General features: G+C 45.1%; 1 protein-coding gene across 3 annotated transcripts in view; it reads left to right on the top strand.

The window, feature by feature from the left end:
• The window catches only part of NEURL1 (neuralized E3 ubiquitin protein ligase 1), a 139705-nt gene that overhangs the window by 43607 nt on the left and 77743 nt on the right, over window positions 1–18355 (top strand). The window contains exon 1 of one of the 3 annotated variants that reach the window (XM_054276810.1): window positions 14178–14217. The exons of 1 other annotated variant lie outside the window; for it this stretch is intronic. In XM_054276810.1, the coding sequence (XP_054132785.1) occupies window positions 14193–14217 (25 nt within the window). In that variant the 5' untranslated portion in view covers window positions 14178–14192. Of the gene's footprint in view, window positions 1–14177; window positions 14218–15272; window positions 15328–18355 lie in introns of those variants that run through there. One more of the 3 variants, XM_054276808.1, reaches the window with a different exon arrangement.

Genomic DNA, 18355 nt, shown 5'->3' with positions numbered 1-18355 from the left:
CATTACTGCTGCTTTTAAAAACATCAGATACTGTCTTACTGCATGAGGTAGTACCTCCCTGGGAAAGACACTCTCCTAAATTCCAGCAGTCCACTGTTAGAGAAAATTAAACTAATTTTTCATTCTTGTCTCTGATGTAGTCATCTCCTTTCTGTGAATCACAATTCACATCACTAGAGAAGGCTGGAACAGAATGAACATTTCATTTGTACCTATGTTTTTAAATTGGTCCCCATCACTGCATTCAAACATCTGCTCCCTGGGGAAGACCATTTGCTTTCGTATTTTGATTTGGGAACTGTACTGACATAAATAGACAGCAACATCAGATTCAGCATCTTGAATGCACTTTCCAGTCTTTGCATATCTTCAGGCTATCTGCTAGGGAAAAAAATTGAAAGTATTTTCAGTGAATCCACTTAGATGCTAAGTCATTTAAATTCTCAGCCTTTTTAGCCATTGTTGTTACCAGACATTTGTATAATGGCACAAGGTAGTGTTTCCTGCCTCCCCCTCCACATTCACCCCAGCATGTGGTCTGGTGGGCTTGAGGACAGCAACTTAAAAGGATCCCTTTGTTAAAATGGGCAAATCATCTCTGAAATGGAGAGTGCCTTGATCTGATTGGAGATGGTGGGTTCTGGTTTTATGGAAAAATACAACAAAATGCTCTTGTGTCACACTGAAATAACAGGTAACTTTAAAAATCCTCAGGGGAGGAGTGTGTCCAGCCACTCTAAGAGCAGCCAGGAGTCTGAGAGAGCACACGTCTCTTGCCTGTTCTCTGTGATAGCTCTGGGAATGTTTTTGGCTAATTCTGAAATGGGAGCTAATTGAATGCTGAAAACCATTTTTGCAAACTGCTGCTGAGATGAGGTGACAGAACTTCCCAAATTTCTGTTACTCTAAACCAAAGCAAAGATGTGTGCTGTGCTTTTCCAAAAGATGTCCCAGCAGACTTGTGTTAAAGACAGCTTGTAGAAGGCTGCCCATGCTGTTGTGTTGTCTTTTCTGTTTTATAGCATGTAACTTAATAATCTTTCAGGTTGTCTTGTTTTGGTTTGGTTTGGTTTTTTTTTAAAGTTTGGGGTGTTTTTTTCCTGATGGATGTACAGGTGTCTTGAGGGTTTTGAAGGACTCATTTAACATCAGAAAAGTTGCATTCTGCTTGACCAGTTATTTTCTTGTATTTTTATATCTAGTTTTTCTACTGCTGCTCTGCTTGTGTCAAGGTAGATGTAAGAAATAGTGAACAAATTTAGGATGATGCTAAACAGAAGTTGCACGTCTGGTGGTACAGCTGCATAATTTGACTTGGTTACTTCCAATCATGGAAGCATGTATATATATGTATTTGTAAGGTACTGGATACCTTGGCCTCTGAAACTGTAAAACACTTAGCATTTCTTGGATTTGACAAAACACATGGCTATTTTCCTTTCTCACACATGTTCTTCTTAGCTGTATGAAAATGTGAGAAATGGTTTAGAGAAGGGATGAGCTCAGAGGGTGACCTAGGTCTGTTCTAGCTATAGAAAGAGGGCAGATGTTCTCCACTGGTGCTGTATCTCTCTGTTCTGTCCCTCTAACTCCTCATGACTCATTTGCCTCATGAAGCTCCTGGGCTGAACAGGGGCTCTGGGGCTCCCTGTGATTACTTATTTATGGAGCCATGGCAGAGCGAAGCCCACGAGCACAGAGCAGACTGTGGTGTTGGGGAGTGCAACTCACACCCACCCTGCATAATGCAGGCACTCAGAGTTCCATTTAGTTTCCTTGTCTCCTATTTTACATGACCTAGCAAACAGTGCCCTGCTCCACACGTGGCAAGAGGGAGCTGCCTCTGAGGGAAGAGCGGCTGTAAAGGAGCAGCAAAGGCTGCGGCAGCTGTGCTGCCCCACTGCCACCTGTCCTTGTGTTTGGGGGACAAAGCCCTTCTTTCCTTGTCTTTTCTTTAGCTCCCATTTGAATAGAGCAGTGGTAAGGATGACCCTGGGCATCCCTGTGTTGTCCCCTGTCCTGAACCACAGATGGATGAGCAAAGACAAGTTTGGTGACCAGGAAGCAGACAGGTGTGTGGGGAGACTGCTCCACGTGGGAAGAGGAGTGAGGAATGACCAGTGAGATCCTGATCCCCACCCACAGCCTTGCTCTGACTCTGTCAACAATCAGAGCAGGTTCTGTCCTGTATGAGATGTTTTGTTCTTAAGCCTCAAAGCAATAAAGTGCCTTAGTCATGTTTTGCCAACAGCTGATGGTGTAAGCACAGTGAAATGAGGGAGCTGCAGTGTAAGAGGGTGCTGTGGATGTTATTCTCTGGACTGGGCATGGAGCAAACCCTGTTACAGCTGTGGGTTTTTTCCAGATTTCATTGCTGTTGACAGTCAGTCATCCTCCAGAGTCCCTCTGGACACTGAAGACAGCATGTGTCAACTAAAGTGTCTGAGTAGGTGACCTCTAGGAAAGGAGATTTTGCTTTTGATCATTTTTCACATCACAAGCAAGAAAAATCGCACTTGAAATTTCCACTTTGCTGGGAATGTGAGCAGAGGAGCCTATAACGGTGGTGGCTGCACAGAAGGTTATCCCTTGAAGGTGGCCTGGGAGCATTGGGAAGGGTCACTGTGAGCTGCAGTGGCACCATGGACTGGGTGCTCTGTGTGCACTGAACAGTTTGAGTGGTCCCATTCCCAGTTCCTTAACTGACTTTGATAAATCCATTATTTTTATACATGTGTTAGTTATCTAAAGTTCCTCTGCTCCTGGTTGAACAATTAATTGCTTCTGACCTGTTAATAATGAGTTTTCATGCACTGCTCATTTCCCTGGCACAAGACAGAGCTCTTCATGATAATGCCTCTTCTTAGTGGTTGGGTGATTGTACCTGTTTGGTTTGAGAGGGGAAATACACTTTCTCCAAATATTCCTGTTAGCACAATTTTGCTTGTCTGTGCATTAATCAGTGATGAGTGTAACTTATTTCTGCATATGGTGGGTTCATGTTTGCTGTTTGTGTTTCAGACCACTGTGAATGTCTACAGGCTGGCTGAGGGAGAACTGTGGTGTTGTGGCAATTTGTAAGGCTTGGACAATTCATGCTGTTTGATTTTTGCGTCTTTTAACTTTAAAATAGGTTTTAAACAGGTTTTTTTTTTTTTCTTAATTATGTAATTCCTATTTGAATAGGGAGGAATAGCAAAAGAACTTGGTCCAGCAGGGAAGCTTACTGTACATAAACAGTAACCAGAAAAGATGCTGAGCTTAAGCCCTGTGGCATTTGCAATGATTGCCATTTCTCTGGGGCTTGGAATGAGGAGCTTGCCAAGTGTCACAGCTGGTCCATCACCGGTGATGGCCCATTAAAAAGTTCTTTTTTGCTTGGCTTTCATCCCTTGTGAGAAGAGGGTAGAGGAGAGGGCAGCTCTCGAGCAATTGTCCCAGTTCTGTGCCTCTGATGCTGGCTGCCCCTCACTGGGGATCTGACCCTCAGCTGGTCGGGGGTGGCAGCCTGAGGTCCTAAAGGACTTGGGGTCTGACCCACCTGTGACACCCCTGGCCCTTGCTGGCATTTTTAGATGTCAGCATTGTCCAGCATTGCTGTTCCTCCTCTCCACACCTTGCCTGGCGTTGGAGCTCTCTGTCTCCATGGTGCCTCTTCATGTTACTCTTTGCTTATTTAAAAAGGGAGAAGAAAGCCAGGTGGTGTCAGGTTCCATTGTGTGTGCTGCTAATTCACCCTCTTACAGTCCTACTCTGTAATTTTCCCTGTGACTAAAGGGGAATCATTCCACCCAGTGCTTCATTTTTAAAAAAAAATAATTTCTAACAAGGCTTTTTAAGAGTGCAGAGAATAAGTGAAGAACCCCCATAATTTCTTCTTTAGAAGACAAAAAAAAATCCCCATTTTATTCTTTTGATTAAAAAACATGAACACCTGACTTGTTAGGTAAAAAACAGATGGTAGAAGCTCGAGGGGTAGTGTGCACACACAAAACATCTGCTGTGCAGACAGTATTTAGAAAATTATGATATCAGAGCCTATTGCATCCCACAGGCTGTAAATTGTGGAAACGCCCCTAAAAAACACAGCTCCCAGAATAGGAGGTAACCCCAGCTTTGAGTGCCCTGAAATGCTAGGCCTGGATCTAGTTGTGTTGCCTTGATAATGGTCTGCTGCTTGCCCAAAGGTTTATTGTTTAGGGTTAGGTTCCTCACCCCGTTCTTCTGCTGTCCCCCAGTGCAGGCCTGCTGCCTGCATGACTAATCCATGGAGTATGCCAGATGTGATAGTCCAAGTCCTGTTTCTCTGTTCTGCCTTGTTATCTTCATTATATGTTCTGTGCTCAGAGAGATATTAATTTCTGAATATCATGCTTCCCATAGTGACTGCTCAGCAGCCACATCATTGTGGTCTTAAAGATACAAGGCCAGATGCTTTCATTTATACTGGATAAACCTCTGAGGCTTATATGATCAGTTCCCAAACAATAATTTAGAGAAATATTCTGCCTTTTGCATTCCAAGAAGTTTGAAGGCTACTTTGACAATAAATTACTTACAACAAATTTTATCCAAATTATCTTCTATGTTGTATTTTAATCTATTTTCCTCTCACATGTTCTTTTGCTTGGTGTCTTTATAGACTTAACATGACTATCCAAATGGAAAATCTCATCTTAAATATGAGTCAGCATAACCAGCTTTTACAAGCATGAAAACTCTCCAGATTATGATACCTTTGTACTGTGAAAATGAAAATTTAAAATTATATGCTGCGTATGGTGAATTATTTATCTATCTCATAGGCAATTAACTACAGCAAATTGTATGAGTCTGACAAAGCAAATGTCAGATGTTTCCATTTCTGCTTTTGCTTTGCTTCACTGGCAAAATTCTTACTGATTTCAGTAGTGGCAGATTAAGCTTTGCGTATGTTTAATTTTCATAAGCCAGCAAAAATGTCTTTGGTCTTCATTGTGCCCATTTCCTTTAAATATTTCTGTGTGTCTTTACACAACTCTCCCACTCAAATTTCAACATCTTCCAAGTCTCCTTCCTTGGCTCAAGTTGTCTAAATCCCAACAAGTATTGGCTCAGACTATGGTCTCACCCAGCTAAGGGTCCATCCCTGCTGTGGGAGACAGACACTGCTTCTGTTTGCTAGGAGGTGAAATAAGGTATGGAATAAAGATGCTTTTCTGCATTGCCTAATTTTTGAGCCTCTTAGGTGTTTCACAGACTTGCAAAGCAGCAGATGGATAAATGGTGTCAGCAGTATAGTGTAGGCTGTGAGGAAAAAAGCAGTTACTGAGCTTTAGGCTAGCATGAACAATATCCAAAAGGAGTGACCAGCAGGCAAACCCTGGTGTTTGAGCACCCAGGGACAGGGAGCTCCCTGTGCTCCCCAAGGGCAGCCAGTTCAAAGGAGAGTTGCTCAGGGGTACTGTGGTATGGGTCTTGTACATATTCTCTTAAATAAACTTTTGCCTTGACAGCAGATTTGGGGTTTGTCTGGAAGGAAAAACCAATGTCTGGGAAAATCACAGACTCCTAAGATGTGGATCTTCAATACACTTGAAGGTGTTAAAAAGAGCATCATCTGAAATAGCCTCATGTCCATGTAGTGTACAGACCTGTGCTGCTAACATGGAGCATGCAGAGATATTTATCTTGTAATGTCCATGTCTGTTGTTCCTATCTTAATCTAGACAGACAGAAAAGGATTTATACTTCTTAACTGCTCTACATTAATGAAAAACGTTCTCTTCTCTCCTCTCACTGAAGCTGAATGGCAAATAGTCTCTGAAGTGGGGGTGAGACCACAGTCAGACCCTGAATGAGGTCTTGGAAGTGTCAGTGGACTCAGTTCAATGTGTGTGAGTTAGAGGTGTGGCAGAGTGCAGTTTGCTGAAGATCCATTTGAAGTTGTGGAGCACTGAGCATCAGTTGTCTGTGTTTTCTCTTTGGAGGCAAAAGCTGGGTAGGAGTCGAGTAGGGATTCCCCTGGGATGTGCAAGTGTCTCCTGTGGACAAGGACATGCTGCTGCCTCCAAAAGTGGTGCTGGTTCTGGCCCCTCAAGCTACACAACAAGAGGAGATGTGTGAAAATGTCCAGTTTAGAAAATCTGCTGAAGAGTGTGGTGTGATCTTCTTTAGAGGCACAGGTGAGAATTTGCTTTCAATAGAGCAGTGTAGGTGGATATTGGGTGAAAGCCTGGTTAAAGACTGTCAGCATTGTGATGACTGTGGCTGCAACTGTGCTGATAAAGCCATTGAAAGATGGACATTTTGTCCATGTGGCTACATAAGGCTAAAGTGACAGGAGTCATCATAGTTGGCACGAAGCTGCAAAAGTGAAAATGCTTTTGTGCAGCTAAAATGTCTCCAGGACATAAGAACAGCTGAGTTAAGATGACCTGATAGGGAGGGAGAGACACTCTGTTTGGATTGGTGTTGTAAATGATGTAACTGCTGATTTTTACTAGCCTGGGGTATGGCTCACAGGTCACCTTGAACAAGCAAATAGCTGCACAGAATAGCTTTGAGTTTTTGAGTCATTCTGTGGAGCATACACTTTGGTCCTAATAAGCAGTGTTTATTAATCATTAAAACTCAACTTTGATTCTAATCACAAACATTATTTTTAGCCCCTCATGCTGAACAGACTTTGGATGTATTTTATCTGCTCAAAGGACCAGTTGTGCTGGGGTCAAATCCTGCCTATTATTAGGAATGTGTGTATTTAATAAAATATCTTGTTTATATCTAAGTTAAGCATTTTTTTTTTTCTTAGATAGGTGTGATTTAATGTTTCTGTTTTAAGATGTTTTTCTCTGTTCCCGCAAAACCAAATAATACTTTGGGAGACCAAGAGAAGGAAGGGTGGGAAGAAGCAGACATCTAAGTAAAACATATGTTGAATGGGAAAAAAATCAGTCATCCTGGGTTCTGGGCCTGTGATTACTTCCACATGCCTGGACCGTATCACTGTGCTGTGTGCCATTAATGTCATTAGATGCTTTATGCCAGAATGGTTTTTTTGTATGTGCTGGTGAGATTGCTGGAGTGGGACCTTGATGGGTAAATGCTGCCAGTGCCATGTGGGCACGGAGGGGGTGCTGCACCTTTCCAAACCCCCTTCCTGTGCTGTGTGGGCACATGCCCAGGCAGCCCAGCAGCCCCTGGAGTGCCAACAACAGCCTGGCTGGTTAAGGAGCCTCCAGGCAGGCAGCAAAGCTTGTCCTCAGCTCTTTTTAAGAAAAACTAACAAGAAAACTGGCTAATCTAACCCCACCTTGTAAAATCTGATATTTTTAACTGGTGCTTGGGGCTGGGAGAAGGTTGAAGAGAAGCTTGATGTTCCTATTCAGAGGTGCCTGTGTGTCCAGAAGAAATACCAGCCCCTCATTTTTGTGAGGACTGATTTGTGAGAATGCGAGGCCTTAGGATCCATCGCCATTCCCTTTGGTTCATGGTGAAAGGAAAAGAGATTTGCTTGCTCCTTCCAGATAAAAACACAGAGGAGTCTTCCAGGCCAGAAAACTACTTTTTTTCCCCCCTTTTCTTTCCTTTTTTTGTTGTTATTTGAGCTTGCCAGATTGGTCTGCTCTCCACTCTCCAAGTGTGTGGGTGGCACAGAAGAGGTTGCAGAGACAAAGAGCTGGGGGAGGGAGGAAGGAGAAGTGAAAAAGTCCTTTGGGTTGGAGGCATGGTGTATGGGAGGAAGAGGCACAATGGCAGGAGCAGTTGGGGTTGTTTTGGTTTGCAGAAGCTCGCGGCAGATCAGAAGGAGCTGTGGTAGGTCAGAGACGCTCAGTCTAGATGCTGCAGTGGTGAATACATTAGCATGGTTTAGATCCTGGGGATATGGACATTCTTCTGTGTTTGGTAATATGAGTCTCACGTCCTGCTCTGATCCCTTTTCCTGGAAATGGAGATGTGGGATGGAGAGGTGAATGGAGGGAAACATGGCCATTGCTCTGCTTAGTACAATATTTGCACTTTATGTTCATCTGCTTTGTGCTTTGATAAAGTAGCTATAAAACAAGTGGCATTTGGTGAAGGTAAAGCTGTGATCTTTTGTCTGATTAAAGACAGGACTGATTAAGTCCTGTTTTTCTGAGCTGAAGAACCAAAACACTATTCTCATTCCAACAATAGCTGCCCCCAGTCTACTACATCTGGCTTGTGACCTTTCAGGTTACTTCTGTGAGACTGAGTTAGAGTCAGAATGTCTTTCAGTTTGAATAATAGAAGAAATAACAAGGGAGGAAGGCTAAATTTCAGGTAAAATGTGGAAGGCCACAAAGAGTCTAGGATGAGGAGGTACAAAACATCAGTGTCTGGCGAGGCAGAAGTAGAAGACCAGAGAATGGTGAGAAAAAGATGAACAAAGGGCGTGGGAAGGGGAAACACCTGTAACAGGCATGACGTGATTTGTTTGGTATTTACACCAGCAAGATTCCTCTTACCAGGGCTGAAAAATTCACCCTTGCCAAGCATTTTGTCCTTGAGGTATTTGACCTCCAGCTCCTTTGGTTCCCTGGAGACCAATGTAAAAGAGCTTGTGAAAGCAGCTCTGTACAGGAAAGTTCTGTAAGTAAGAAACATTTCCTCTGAGATGGCCCTGTAACAGGAGGCAGGGCAGTTTTGGGGTGAAAAGCGGTGCATGAGAAGCCATTCCTGGATGAGGATCACTGAGTGTCCTCTGTCCTGGGACACTTTTCAAAGTGGGACCCTGGGAGCCTTTTCAAAGCCCAGGCTAAAACTTCCTGTGGGCGCAAACAGTGAGGAGCATTCTCATGGACATGAGGTGTGAGCCTGCCTGCCCATCTTGCCAGCCCAAAAGGTTTCTTTTGGATCCTGCTGCCCTTCACTGTCCTCTCTGGAGGACTTTCAGCAGGGTAATAAAAAGGTGTTCTCAACTGGGCTAATATTTACATCACAAACATACAGTGCCTTTGCTTGGTTACAAACATGTAAGTGAGAGGCTTTTCTGGGAAAGGGTGGCACAGGAAACAGAGAGGTTATTCACTCTTATCGTTGTATCTGCTAAGAAATATCTTTAGCAGCTGCATTTCTTTGACAAGGGAGCGTTATTTAGATTACAGAGTCAGGCTCCCAAAAGCTGTCACGTGCTGGAGTGGAAGTTGTCTATCTGACCTTGGTGCCGGTGCTTTCTGATTGCCTTCTTTACCTCTTTGGTTTCACAGAGGCCGACCTGTGCCCTTTCTAGAGGGCATTGAATGAAGATTGTTAGAATGAAATAACCTGTTGCTTGAAAAGATCCTTATTAAAAATTTTGAAAAAACTCAAAATGTGCTGCTTTAGCTCAGGCAGAGAGGCATCACCATTTCCTACAGTAAAATATTGTGAAAGTGAATGCAGTGCTTGCTCTGCACTCACATGTTAAAGCAAAAATGCCATAAAAATACTGTTGATTCTAGCTGGTGATTTAGTTTTTCAGTGCAGAATTTGGATATTGCCTGTAATAAAGTGTGAACAAGCTACTTATATAGTATAAAAATATATATACTATACCAGTATTCCCTGTAACTTTGTGTGGAAAGACATACTTGGGTTGCTAAAGTCTGCCATAGAACCTTATCATGTGATACTGTTCAAAGTTTCCAAATATTTCATAGCCACAGAACTGGGCTTGAAATAACACATTTCTCAGTCCTGCCATGTTGTCATTGTGCCGTACCTCCAGTTGAAATAAAAATACGGATATTCTCATGAGATTAAAGAAAATATTTGCTTTAATATAGAAACTTTAGTTTTCTCTGTAGTTCTGAAAACATAAGTCAACTCAATTCAGGTGAGTGTTATAAATCAGCATTTCTCTGGTTTTTAAAATTACAGTGTTTCTTCTCGTGACGTGTTTTTATATTCATTTTCCATTTGATTTGGATAAGCCTAAGATTCTTCTGAATCTTGTTGTGCTTGAAGAAGTAATGTGAAATGGCAGTGAGAGGCAAAGCTATTAATTTAGCATGGAAATGAAGGTCAGAGCTGGAGGCATTTGAAGGCCTGGTTGGTGTCATGCACAGCATGATACTTGCCCTCAGGAATGGGCTTCTGGCAGATTCCAGGGGACCTTGCCCCAGACAGACACGGTTTTTTTCTGTATCATTTAAAAGCTCCTGGTTAGTGTTTTCTTGCCAGGCACATCTTATATTGAATTCTGTGAATTTTAGTCCTTGCTTCCTCTTAGTTTCCCACAGAGTTTTCTCAATATATTATCCCAAAAGTATACAAGGAAGAGTGAACACTCTTGGCTTTTGGTGCAATAATTTCTTTCCTGACACCTTCATGCCCTGAGTCACTCTCATTAAAGATAAACCCCCCATCCAGTGGGGGCTTGCGAGCATGTACATGCTGATGGAAAAATGTTGTGCAATTTGGCCTGAGGTCAGTTCAGTTCCTTTCCATAGAAATCCTTCTTCTTGCTCAGCTTTTTGTCCCTCTCCAACTCTGCTGTTCCTCTGTTCCCCTCCTGCAGACAGTCAGGCAGGGAGGTTATGATAAAACGCTGAGTGCTGGCGGTGTCAGGGTTAAGACTTGGAAGCTGTGGCAGCTTTGGTTTTACATAAACAGGGGTGACAGCCCTTGAGCAGTGGCATGAGGGCTCTGGCTCTCCTTCACAACCTGGACATGCATTGCAACGCCTCCCTGATGTCTTTATTGCCCTGCCAGAGACAGCCTTTACCACGGTGCTGCTGCAGCTCCTGTCACTAAAGCAAACACAGCTGATGTCTCATTTAAGCTAAGTGCAAATGGGAGGTGGTTAGTCAGCCTAAAGATTTTTTCCTGTCCTTAAATTCCCCTTCCTGCTGTGCCTGCAGAGAATTGTATTGGGGTAATTGAGCCACCTGGGTTAGCAGTGGCAGTGCTGTAGTTTGTAGGTATGAGTCAGGATTTCGATTTTAAAAATTTAAGCCAGAACTTTGAATTTCCTTTGACTTACACTGTGAGATTTGGCTTTCATCCAGAGCTGCAGCTTTATAATAATGCTTAATAATGACATAACTCGTTATATTCCCAAATGACTGCATAAACGTCAGCTAATCAGCATATTGCTTGCTGCAGCAGTATCTGTGTCTTTGCATTGCAGAAAAAGGATTGAAGGTGGAGACACACCTTTTGTCTAAGTCACCTCTGTAAATGGCAATAAGTTAATTTTAAAGGAATGCATAGAAGGCACGGTTTCCTAGCTGTTTCTTGTGCATGTTGGTGAGACTTTATTTTTTGGATGCTTTCCAACTGAGAACATAATTTTTCCTCTGAAGTTACAATGGCAGAGGTTCCTGAAGGAAATCTGTTTTCTGTACAGGTGAAGCTTCCCCCTAGGAGCAGTCAGAGACTCATGCTGAAAAAAGACCTAAGAATGTGTTCCCATAAATTATCCTATCTTCCCAGATGAACTCCAGTAGCTGAGAGCTACTGCACTGAGTGAAAAAGGGCAATTTCTAGTCAATCTGTTTGTTACCATAGAGTCAAATGTAAGTGGTAATGGAGAAACTGATTGCAGCTTTTAAACCTTTTAAAAAGTCATTGAGAGAAGATTCCATGTACTTGGTGAACATTAGATTGATTTCCAGAGTTCCCACCTTTTACCCATGCTGATATTCAAGGAAACTTCTTGGGCTGTTTCTTGGCTGGATGTCTCTACCTGCAGCACCGTTAAAGGAGGTGAGATCCCCATCAAGAGAGGTTTTAATTGTTGTTTTGTCTCGCTAACAAAGTGTAAACTCCAGTTCTCCATAGAGCCAAATCCAGTTCCAAAGGACTTCTAGCTGCATGAGGCTTGCATGAACTGGATTTTCATTTTCTTGGCCTGGCCTATGCATAACTGTGATGTTATCCTTGATCTCCCTGAGTTTTCATCCTTTTCTTCTTCTCTCTTTGTATCTCCTTCTGTGTTTCCTCCTGTATGCGACAGGTCTCTGCAGAGCTGGCTCTCCCTGCTGTGGTTCCCTGCAGATATCCCTTCTGCTTTCCCCAGTCAGGGTTGAATGGGCTCTTTGGCTCTGTTGGGATGTCTTTTCCCAGACCACGATGGTTCTTTGGGATCCTCCTTGCTGACCTGCCAGCCTTCACACCAGGACGCCAGGAAAGCCATGCAGATAGTGCCTGGTACCCAGGGCTGGGCATTTTATCCTGGGAGAGGTGCCCCATTGTTTGCTCAAGGCTGCTTGGAAAGACCCAAGATTTTAGCTATGGCTTGATGTCTGTGAATCTATTTTCAGAAGTGCTCTGCAGCCTCAGCATCCTACTCTTGTGGTTAATATTTAGCAAGATCAGACACTGCCTCAAAATACTCCTGCTGCAGATTTCTCCTGGCTTGGACAGCAACACTGCTGCTTGGCCAGAGTTTGCTGGATGCAGTTCATGAATGGAAATGGATTTAGGGGCTGGGTTTTTGTTGGGTCCAACCTAATACCTTTGTCAGTGATTTAGAAGGGTGTGCAAATGGTGATGTTATTGATTTTTATACTTGACGCCAAAATGGGAGGGTTTATCCTTATTGACAAGGGCAAAGAAACAGCCCAAGGGGATCTGGAGTGTATTGACAGAGAGAACTGTGAAACAGGAACAGGGCAATGGGAAGGATTTCCCTTTGTCTAGAGGAGAACCTGAAACATGAAAGACTGAGGAGTAATTTGGAATAGATAAAGATCTGAAATGGGCTTGGAGGTGGCCGGAACAAACCAGCAGTAAGTTTCAGTGTGATGTATCTGTGAAGGAAAGATTTGCCATATGGCAAATAATCCTCAAGGAATTATCACAGAACAGGGATGACAGGCCATTCTACTGCTGTGGATGGCTCTGAGGGTCTGTGTCCCCCAGGAGCAGCTCCACAGCACCAAGGGAAGCTCAAGCGTGGGAGGGGATGCTGGATTCTTTTTGAAAAAAATCCCCAATTTTAAAATCAATTGAAATTGTTTATAATTTTCTGCCAAACAAGATGACTCATTCTGGCAGTCTGCCCTCTCCACCCTCCCCTTCAGACAAACAAACAAAGCCAATAAGTTGCAAAAAATAAAATAATCAGACAAGATAGCAATTCACACTTTTCCTTTCGGTGTATTCAAAACAAAGGGCTTAATTTATTTTTTTTAAGGACATAATTTCAGAGCTGGATTGAATGACCATAACTTGAAAAAATGAAGTAAAAATAACTCTGAGAATAAAATGGCTCATTTTGAATTAAAGAAACATTTTGTTCAGTGAGACGCACAAAGCATTCATTTTTGGGCCAACATGAAATTATATTTTTTTTTTTCTAGCAATCTCTTGGTTGAGGCAGTGAACCAAGAAGTCAATTATTCACAGAGCTGTAGCAAGATTAAGGTAAGGATGGAAAGCAGAGCTGAAATGAGAAACTGAGGGAGAAAACTTGGGATTGAATGTCCAAGTCAATCTTCATTCCTCCAAGTGAAACGTGGTATTTGATGTTGTAAATTTCTGGACCCTTTGCCTGAGAGGGTGAGGTGCCCCCAAGAAGACGAAAGCAGCAGTGTCCTTGTGGCATCTGTGGGTCCCCAGCAGCCAGGGCGCAGAGCAGGGTGCTGTGATGGGTTGGTGTGACCTGAGAGAGGTCCTGCACCCACTGGGGCTGTAGGGGCCACACCACGGTGCTCGGGGCACGTCCTCACCCCACTCGCTGCTGCAGCAAATGCAGCATCATCTGGGGAGGGGGGAAAAAAATAGAAGGAAAAAAAAGCAAGATTCTTCTTCTGCCAAGAAGCTGCCATGAGCTCTGCAGAGTGTGACTTTGGGCAGGGATGAGCAGAGTGCTGCCTGCGTGCTGCTCAGCTGAGGAAGAGCTGCTGCTTGGCTCTGGAGAGCACTCTCGGCTGGGCAGGTGGGAGCAGGGGTGAGCCCCGGCAGCGGTGACTGCATGGAGGGCTCTGGACAGGCTCCTCTTGCAGGTTGAAAATGCTGGACACAGCTTTCCTCAAGCACGCAGCACTCGTGCAAACACCCTGACTATGCTTTTTGGCTTGGGCTTTTTTTGCACTGCCTTTTTTTTTTTTTCCTTTTCTTTTTCTTTTCTTATTTTTTTTTTTTTCCTCCAGAAGTGCTGAGACCTCAGCACACAGACATCCTAAGCAAATAATCCTTACAACACAGGCAAGAGAAAATCTTATTTCCCTTTTTTCCGGTGGCAGAATCGAGGCAGTGGGATGGCAGGATTTGCCCAGCACCATGGTAAGAGTTGGGAGGCAGGGTTGCTCTCGCGGCTGCACAAGTTTCACTGCCGCTCCTTTGCAGAGAGGGGAGCGACTGCGGCGCAGCACAAAGATGCATGAGCTGGTTTCCATCGAGCCAGCTGGGATGTGCCGCGCTGGCTGTGGCAGCTGTGTTAATTTACCCACAGAGCAGCGGACAGGAGAGATGCAGGGAGAGGAGCGAGTGGGCAGGGGCGTGCGGTGCTGGAGATGGAGAGGAGGGAGCGAGCGAGCTCCTGCACGGACTGCGGGATGCAGAGAGCAACCGAGGGACCATCCCTGGCTGCGGTGCCCTGCGCGCCTCCCCGCACCGCTCTCGGCATCCCCCTGCTTTCCCTAACGCTGGCCATTATCCATCAGCAGAGGTAATGAGCTGGAGCGCAGGAGGCATTGGATCTGGGCTGAGCATGCCAGCCCCGCACAAAAGAGTTTACGGGGGGTAATGCTTTTGTTATTTCAGTCTGTGGCGAACCATTCTGCCTTTCGAGCACTTATTTATTAAATAATTAATAAATATTAATATTAGTAAATATTAATATTAATAAAACGATTAAATAATTAATAATTAGCCCGCCAAAACCGTTTGAAGACTGGTGTGGTGATGTCTGCTAATAAATTTTAACTTTTCTTTTTCCCCGCTCTAATTTATTCCAGGGTTTTGCAGTGGGGAGCGAAAGTTTCACGTGGCCAGAGTCCCTTGGTTTTATAAATGAGTTCTCAATTTTTGTTTTCTTTATCTTGCCCCGTGGTGTCAGCGGTGCCTCCCGCTTTGTTCTCAGCACCGCCGCGTTTGAGCCGGGCCGGCCGCCCCGCTCGTGGGTGCCGCGTTCCGCGCTGTGCGTGGGGAGGGGGACACGCTCTATCGGTGAAACGCCGGCAGCTATTTCAGGAGGCGAAGTCTCCTCCTTCTTATGTAAATAAAGATGACAGCTCGGAGCGCCGGTGCCGCGGCGGGAGGCGCGGGTGTGGGCGGAGGCAGCCGGCGCGGGGCAGCCGCGTCCCGCGGGGCCCGGGGACTGCGGAGCCGAGCCGGGGCCGGGCGGGGGCTGCGCCGACATGGGCGGGCAGGTGACGAGAAACCTGCTCTACGGTAAGCAGCGAGCGCGGGAGGCGGCTCGGAAAGGTGCGGCGGGGATGCCGGGGATGCGGATTCTGCCCGGTCTGCTCCCCAAGCATCCCGCTCCGGCAGCGGGGCTGGAAGCCCGGGCTGGGATGGGGCTCGTCTGGCTGAACACGGGGATAAGGCGTAGATACCTGCCCGGGCAGCGCTGACAGGCTCGCTGTGAGGTGTCAGGGTGGAAGGAGAAGTAACTGTGTCCGTGTGTATCCGTGACAGCCCCGCCGGGAAACGCCAGCCCCGCTGCCAAGGTTACTCAGCGGGCTCTCGGAGCAGTCACCTTATTTCTCCTTCCCACCAGCAGTTTCTTAGCTGATTTGATAAGGTTCGGGATGAATGTCGGTGTGAATTGACGGAGCTGAGGCTCTGAGAGCAGCCCTGTCCCTGGGTTTGTTGGGGGATGCACAGCGGGGCGAGGGAGGAGCTGGGGAGGGACCGGAGTGCCCTGCACAGGCCAGCCTTAAACAGAATGTGAATCCATGGGCAGTGTGGGGCACGTCCCTGCCTGCACAAATCTTGTGCAATTAATACTTCTGTGAGAATATTGCAGTCCTTAGCATGAAACCCGTGTCTTGCTCTGAAATGTTCTGCGTGGGTTTGCACGTAGTAGGTGTGCTGCATGCTCAGGGAGGTGTGAATGGGGCTTTCAGAAACCCTTCCTTGTCACAATAGTAAACATGGATATGGGAGACACAGGTAAAGCACTGTGGAGGATCTCATATCCTTGAATAGAGATACATGAGGTATATACATTTACACTGTGAATATTCATATTACAGCCCTGATTCTTCTCATATTTTCTACCAAGTCCAAACCCTATAGTTTAAGGAACAAATGGACATAGTTAGGAAGTAAATGACTCTCCCCAAAGATATTTAGCAAGATGATAGTGATTTTTTATTTGTTCATTGTGGGTATTCTGAAGTTTCTGTGGCCTGACCTTATTTCTTATTTAATCTCATGATATGCATGCAGTATGCAGAATAATTGTACTGCTGGGTCACCCCAAAAAAAAAAAAAAGAAAAAAAAAGAAAAAAAAAAGAAAAAAACCTCTAGCTGTTATCTTGTGATTGTAAGTGCCTTTTCCCCTCTGAAACATTATTTGAATGAATTTTTTAAAAAAGTCAGTGAAAGAATAAAAAATATATATGTTTCCTGTGTGTGCCAGGGGCTTGGCATTCCTGTTGGGGCCTTCTCCTGCCTGCAGCTGGCAGTGGACTGCACAGCAATCTTGCAACTTCTGCCTTTCAGCAATTCTACTCCAGCAAGCATGCTTCTCTTTAATTTTTATTTGTTGGAAGATGGAGGTGGTGTGGCTAATTAACTCAAATTTGCCTCTTCAGAGCGGCTACAGGCTGTGTTATATACAGAGGTGATGCACTGCTTTGTTCAGCACAATGATACTTGAAAAAAAATAGGGATTATATAAAAAAAATCGTGCTACAAAGGCACATTTAACAAAAATAGACTACATCTGCACTTGTGGTTTGTCTGTGGCTACTGTTCCTCCAGTTCCATCTTTCTGTTGAATATTTGTGTTTCAGATGTGTCTCAAAATAGCTGAGGAAAGAGAACAGAATCTGTATCCATTTCTCATAAGCTGAATTGAAAGTGCATGTAATGATACTGAAAGGAGTTGTATTGATAGCCTTAGGACTGACAATCTTTGTCTTACATAGCACAGATAATTAATTAACCAGTGTCCTTCAGACATTTCTGGTGACCTCTCCGTGTGGCAAGGATGAGGTGGGATTTTTACAAGCACCTGTTCACTGAGAATTGGCTCAGATGGGGAGATGCTGCTCATGCTGTGCTGGGCTGGTCCTGGGCAGACAGCAGGTTTACTGAGACTTGTGCCCAGAGCTGGGCACACCCTGACCTTGTCAGGGTCCTAAAAGCTAATTGAGATAAAAGCTCCTGAAGTGGCTCTTGAGGGAGGCACTCTGTCAAAAACACCGTAAAATGAGATTGTTTGTTTTAAAAACTGTGGGTGCCCTGATGTAAGAACAGAGGTTTGGTGTTGGCTGCCAGCCAGCTGAACATGAGCCAGCAGCGTGCCCAGAGTGATGGCATCCTGGCCTCTATCTGCTGCACCTCGAGTGCTGTGCCCAGTTCTGAGCCCCTCAGTCCTGGAAGGACATGGAGGAAACCAGGTGAGTCCAGAGAGGAGCCACAGAGCTGTTGAAGGGTCTGAAGGGTTAATCATTTGAGGAGCAGCTGAGGGAGCTGGGGGTGTTTAGCCTGGAAAAAAGGAGGCTCAGGGGAGACCCTGACACTCTCGACACCTGCCTGAAAGGAGGATGTAGTGGGGGGGGATCAGCCTAATCTCCCAAGCAGCAAAGGATAAGGACAAGAGGAGATGATCTCAAGTTGTGCCAGGAGAGGTTTTGATTGGATAGTAGAAAAAATTTCTTCTTTGAAAGGGCAGTCAGGTGTTGGAAGAGGCTGCCCAGGGAAGTAGTGGAATCACTGGCCCTGGGAGTGTTCAGAAAGCATGTAGGGGGTGCTTAGGGACATGGTTTGGTGGTGGACTTGGCAGAGCTGGTTAGGAGTTGGTCTTGGTTGTCTTAGAGATCTTTTCCACTCTTAATGATTCTTGATTCTAGGTTTGCAGCAGTCATGCTCAACCACACAGAGACCATGAGGAACACCTGGCATCATTTTGGCCCCTTTCACTCACAAATGTGCTCTCAAACAGCAAAGATATGCAGCAATCCTGCTGGATAGAGGAGACTCAACATCCTTTGGCTCAAGAAAAGTCACGAGTGGGTGACATATCATGCATGGGGTTGCATGGCCATGGTGGTGGCACTGGATGTCCCTGGACCTGCACTGATGCTTGGCTGTACTGTGTGAAGTCCTGCAAGCCAGTGCTGCTGATCCTGTTTGAGCCACACTGTGAGGTACACACAGGCTCACATGCACAGGCATCTCCCTGGGTGAAAATGCTGCTTTCCCATTGACAGGTGGCTGCAGAGCCATGCTCCTCTGCCCTAAGGT

This window comes from Melozone crissalis, unplaced genomic scaffold (genome assembly GCF_028551555.1).
Source record: "Melozone crissalis strain CALT ecotype California unplaced genomic scaffold, PUWL_Pcris_2 ptg000019l_1, whole genome shotgun sequence".
Lineage (NCBI taxonomy): Eukaryota > Metazoa > Chordata > Aves > Passeriformes > Passerellidae > Melozone > Melozone crissalis.
This window is presented reverse-complemented; position numbering and strand designations above follow the sequence as displayed.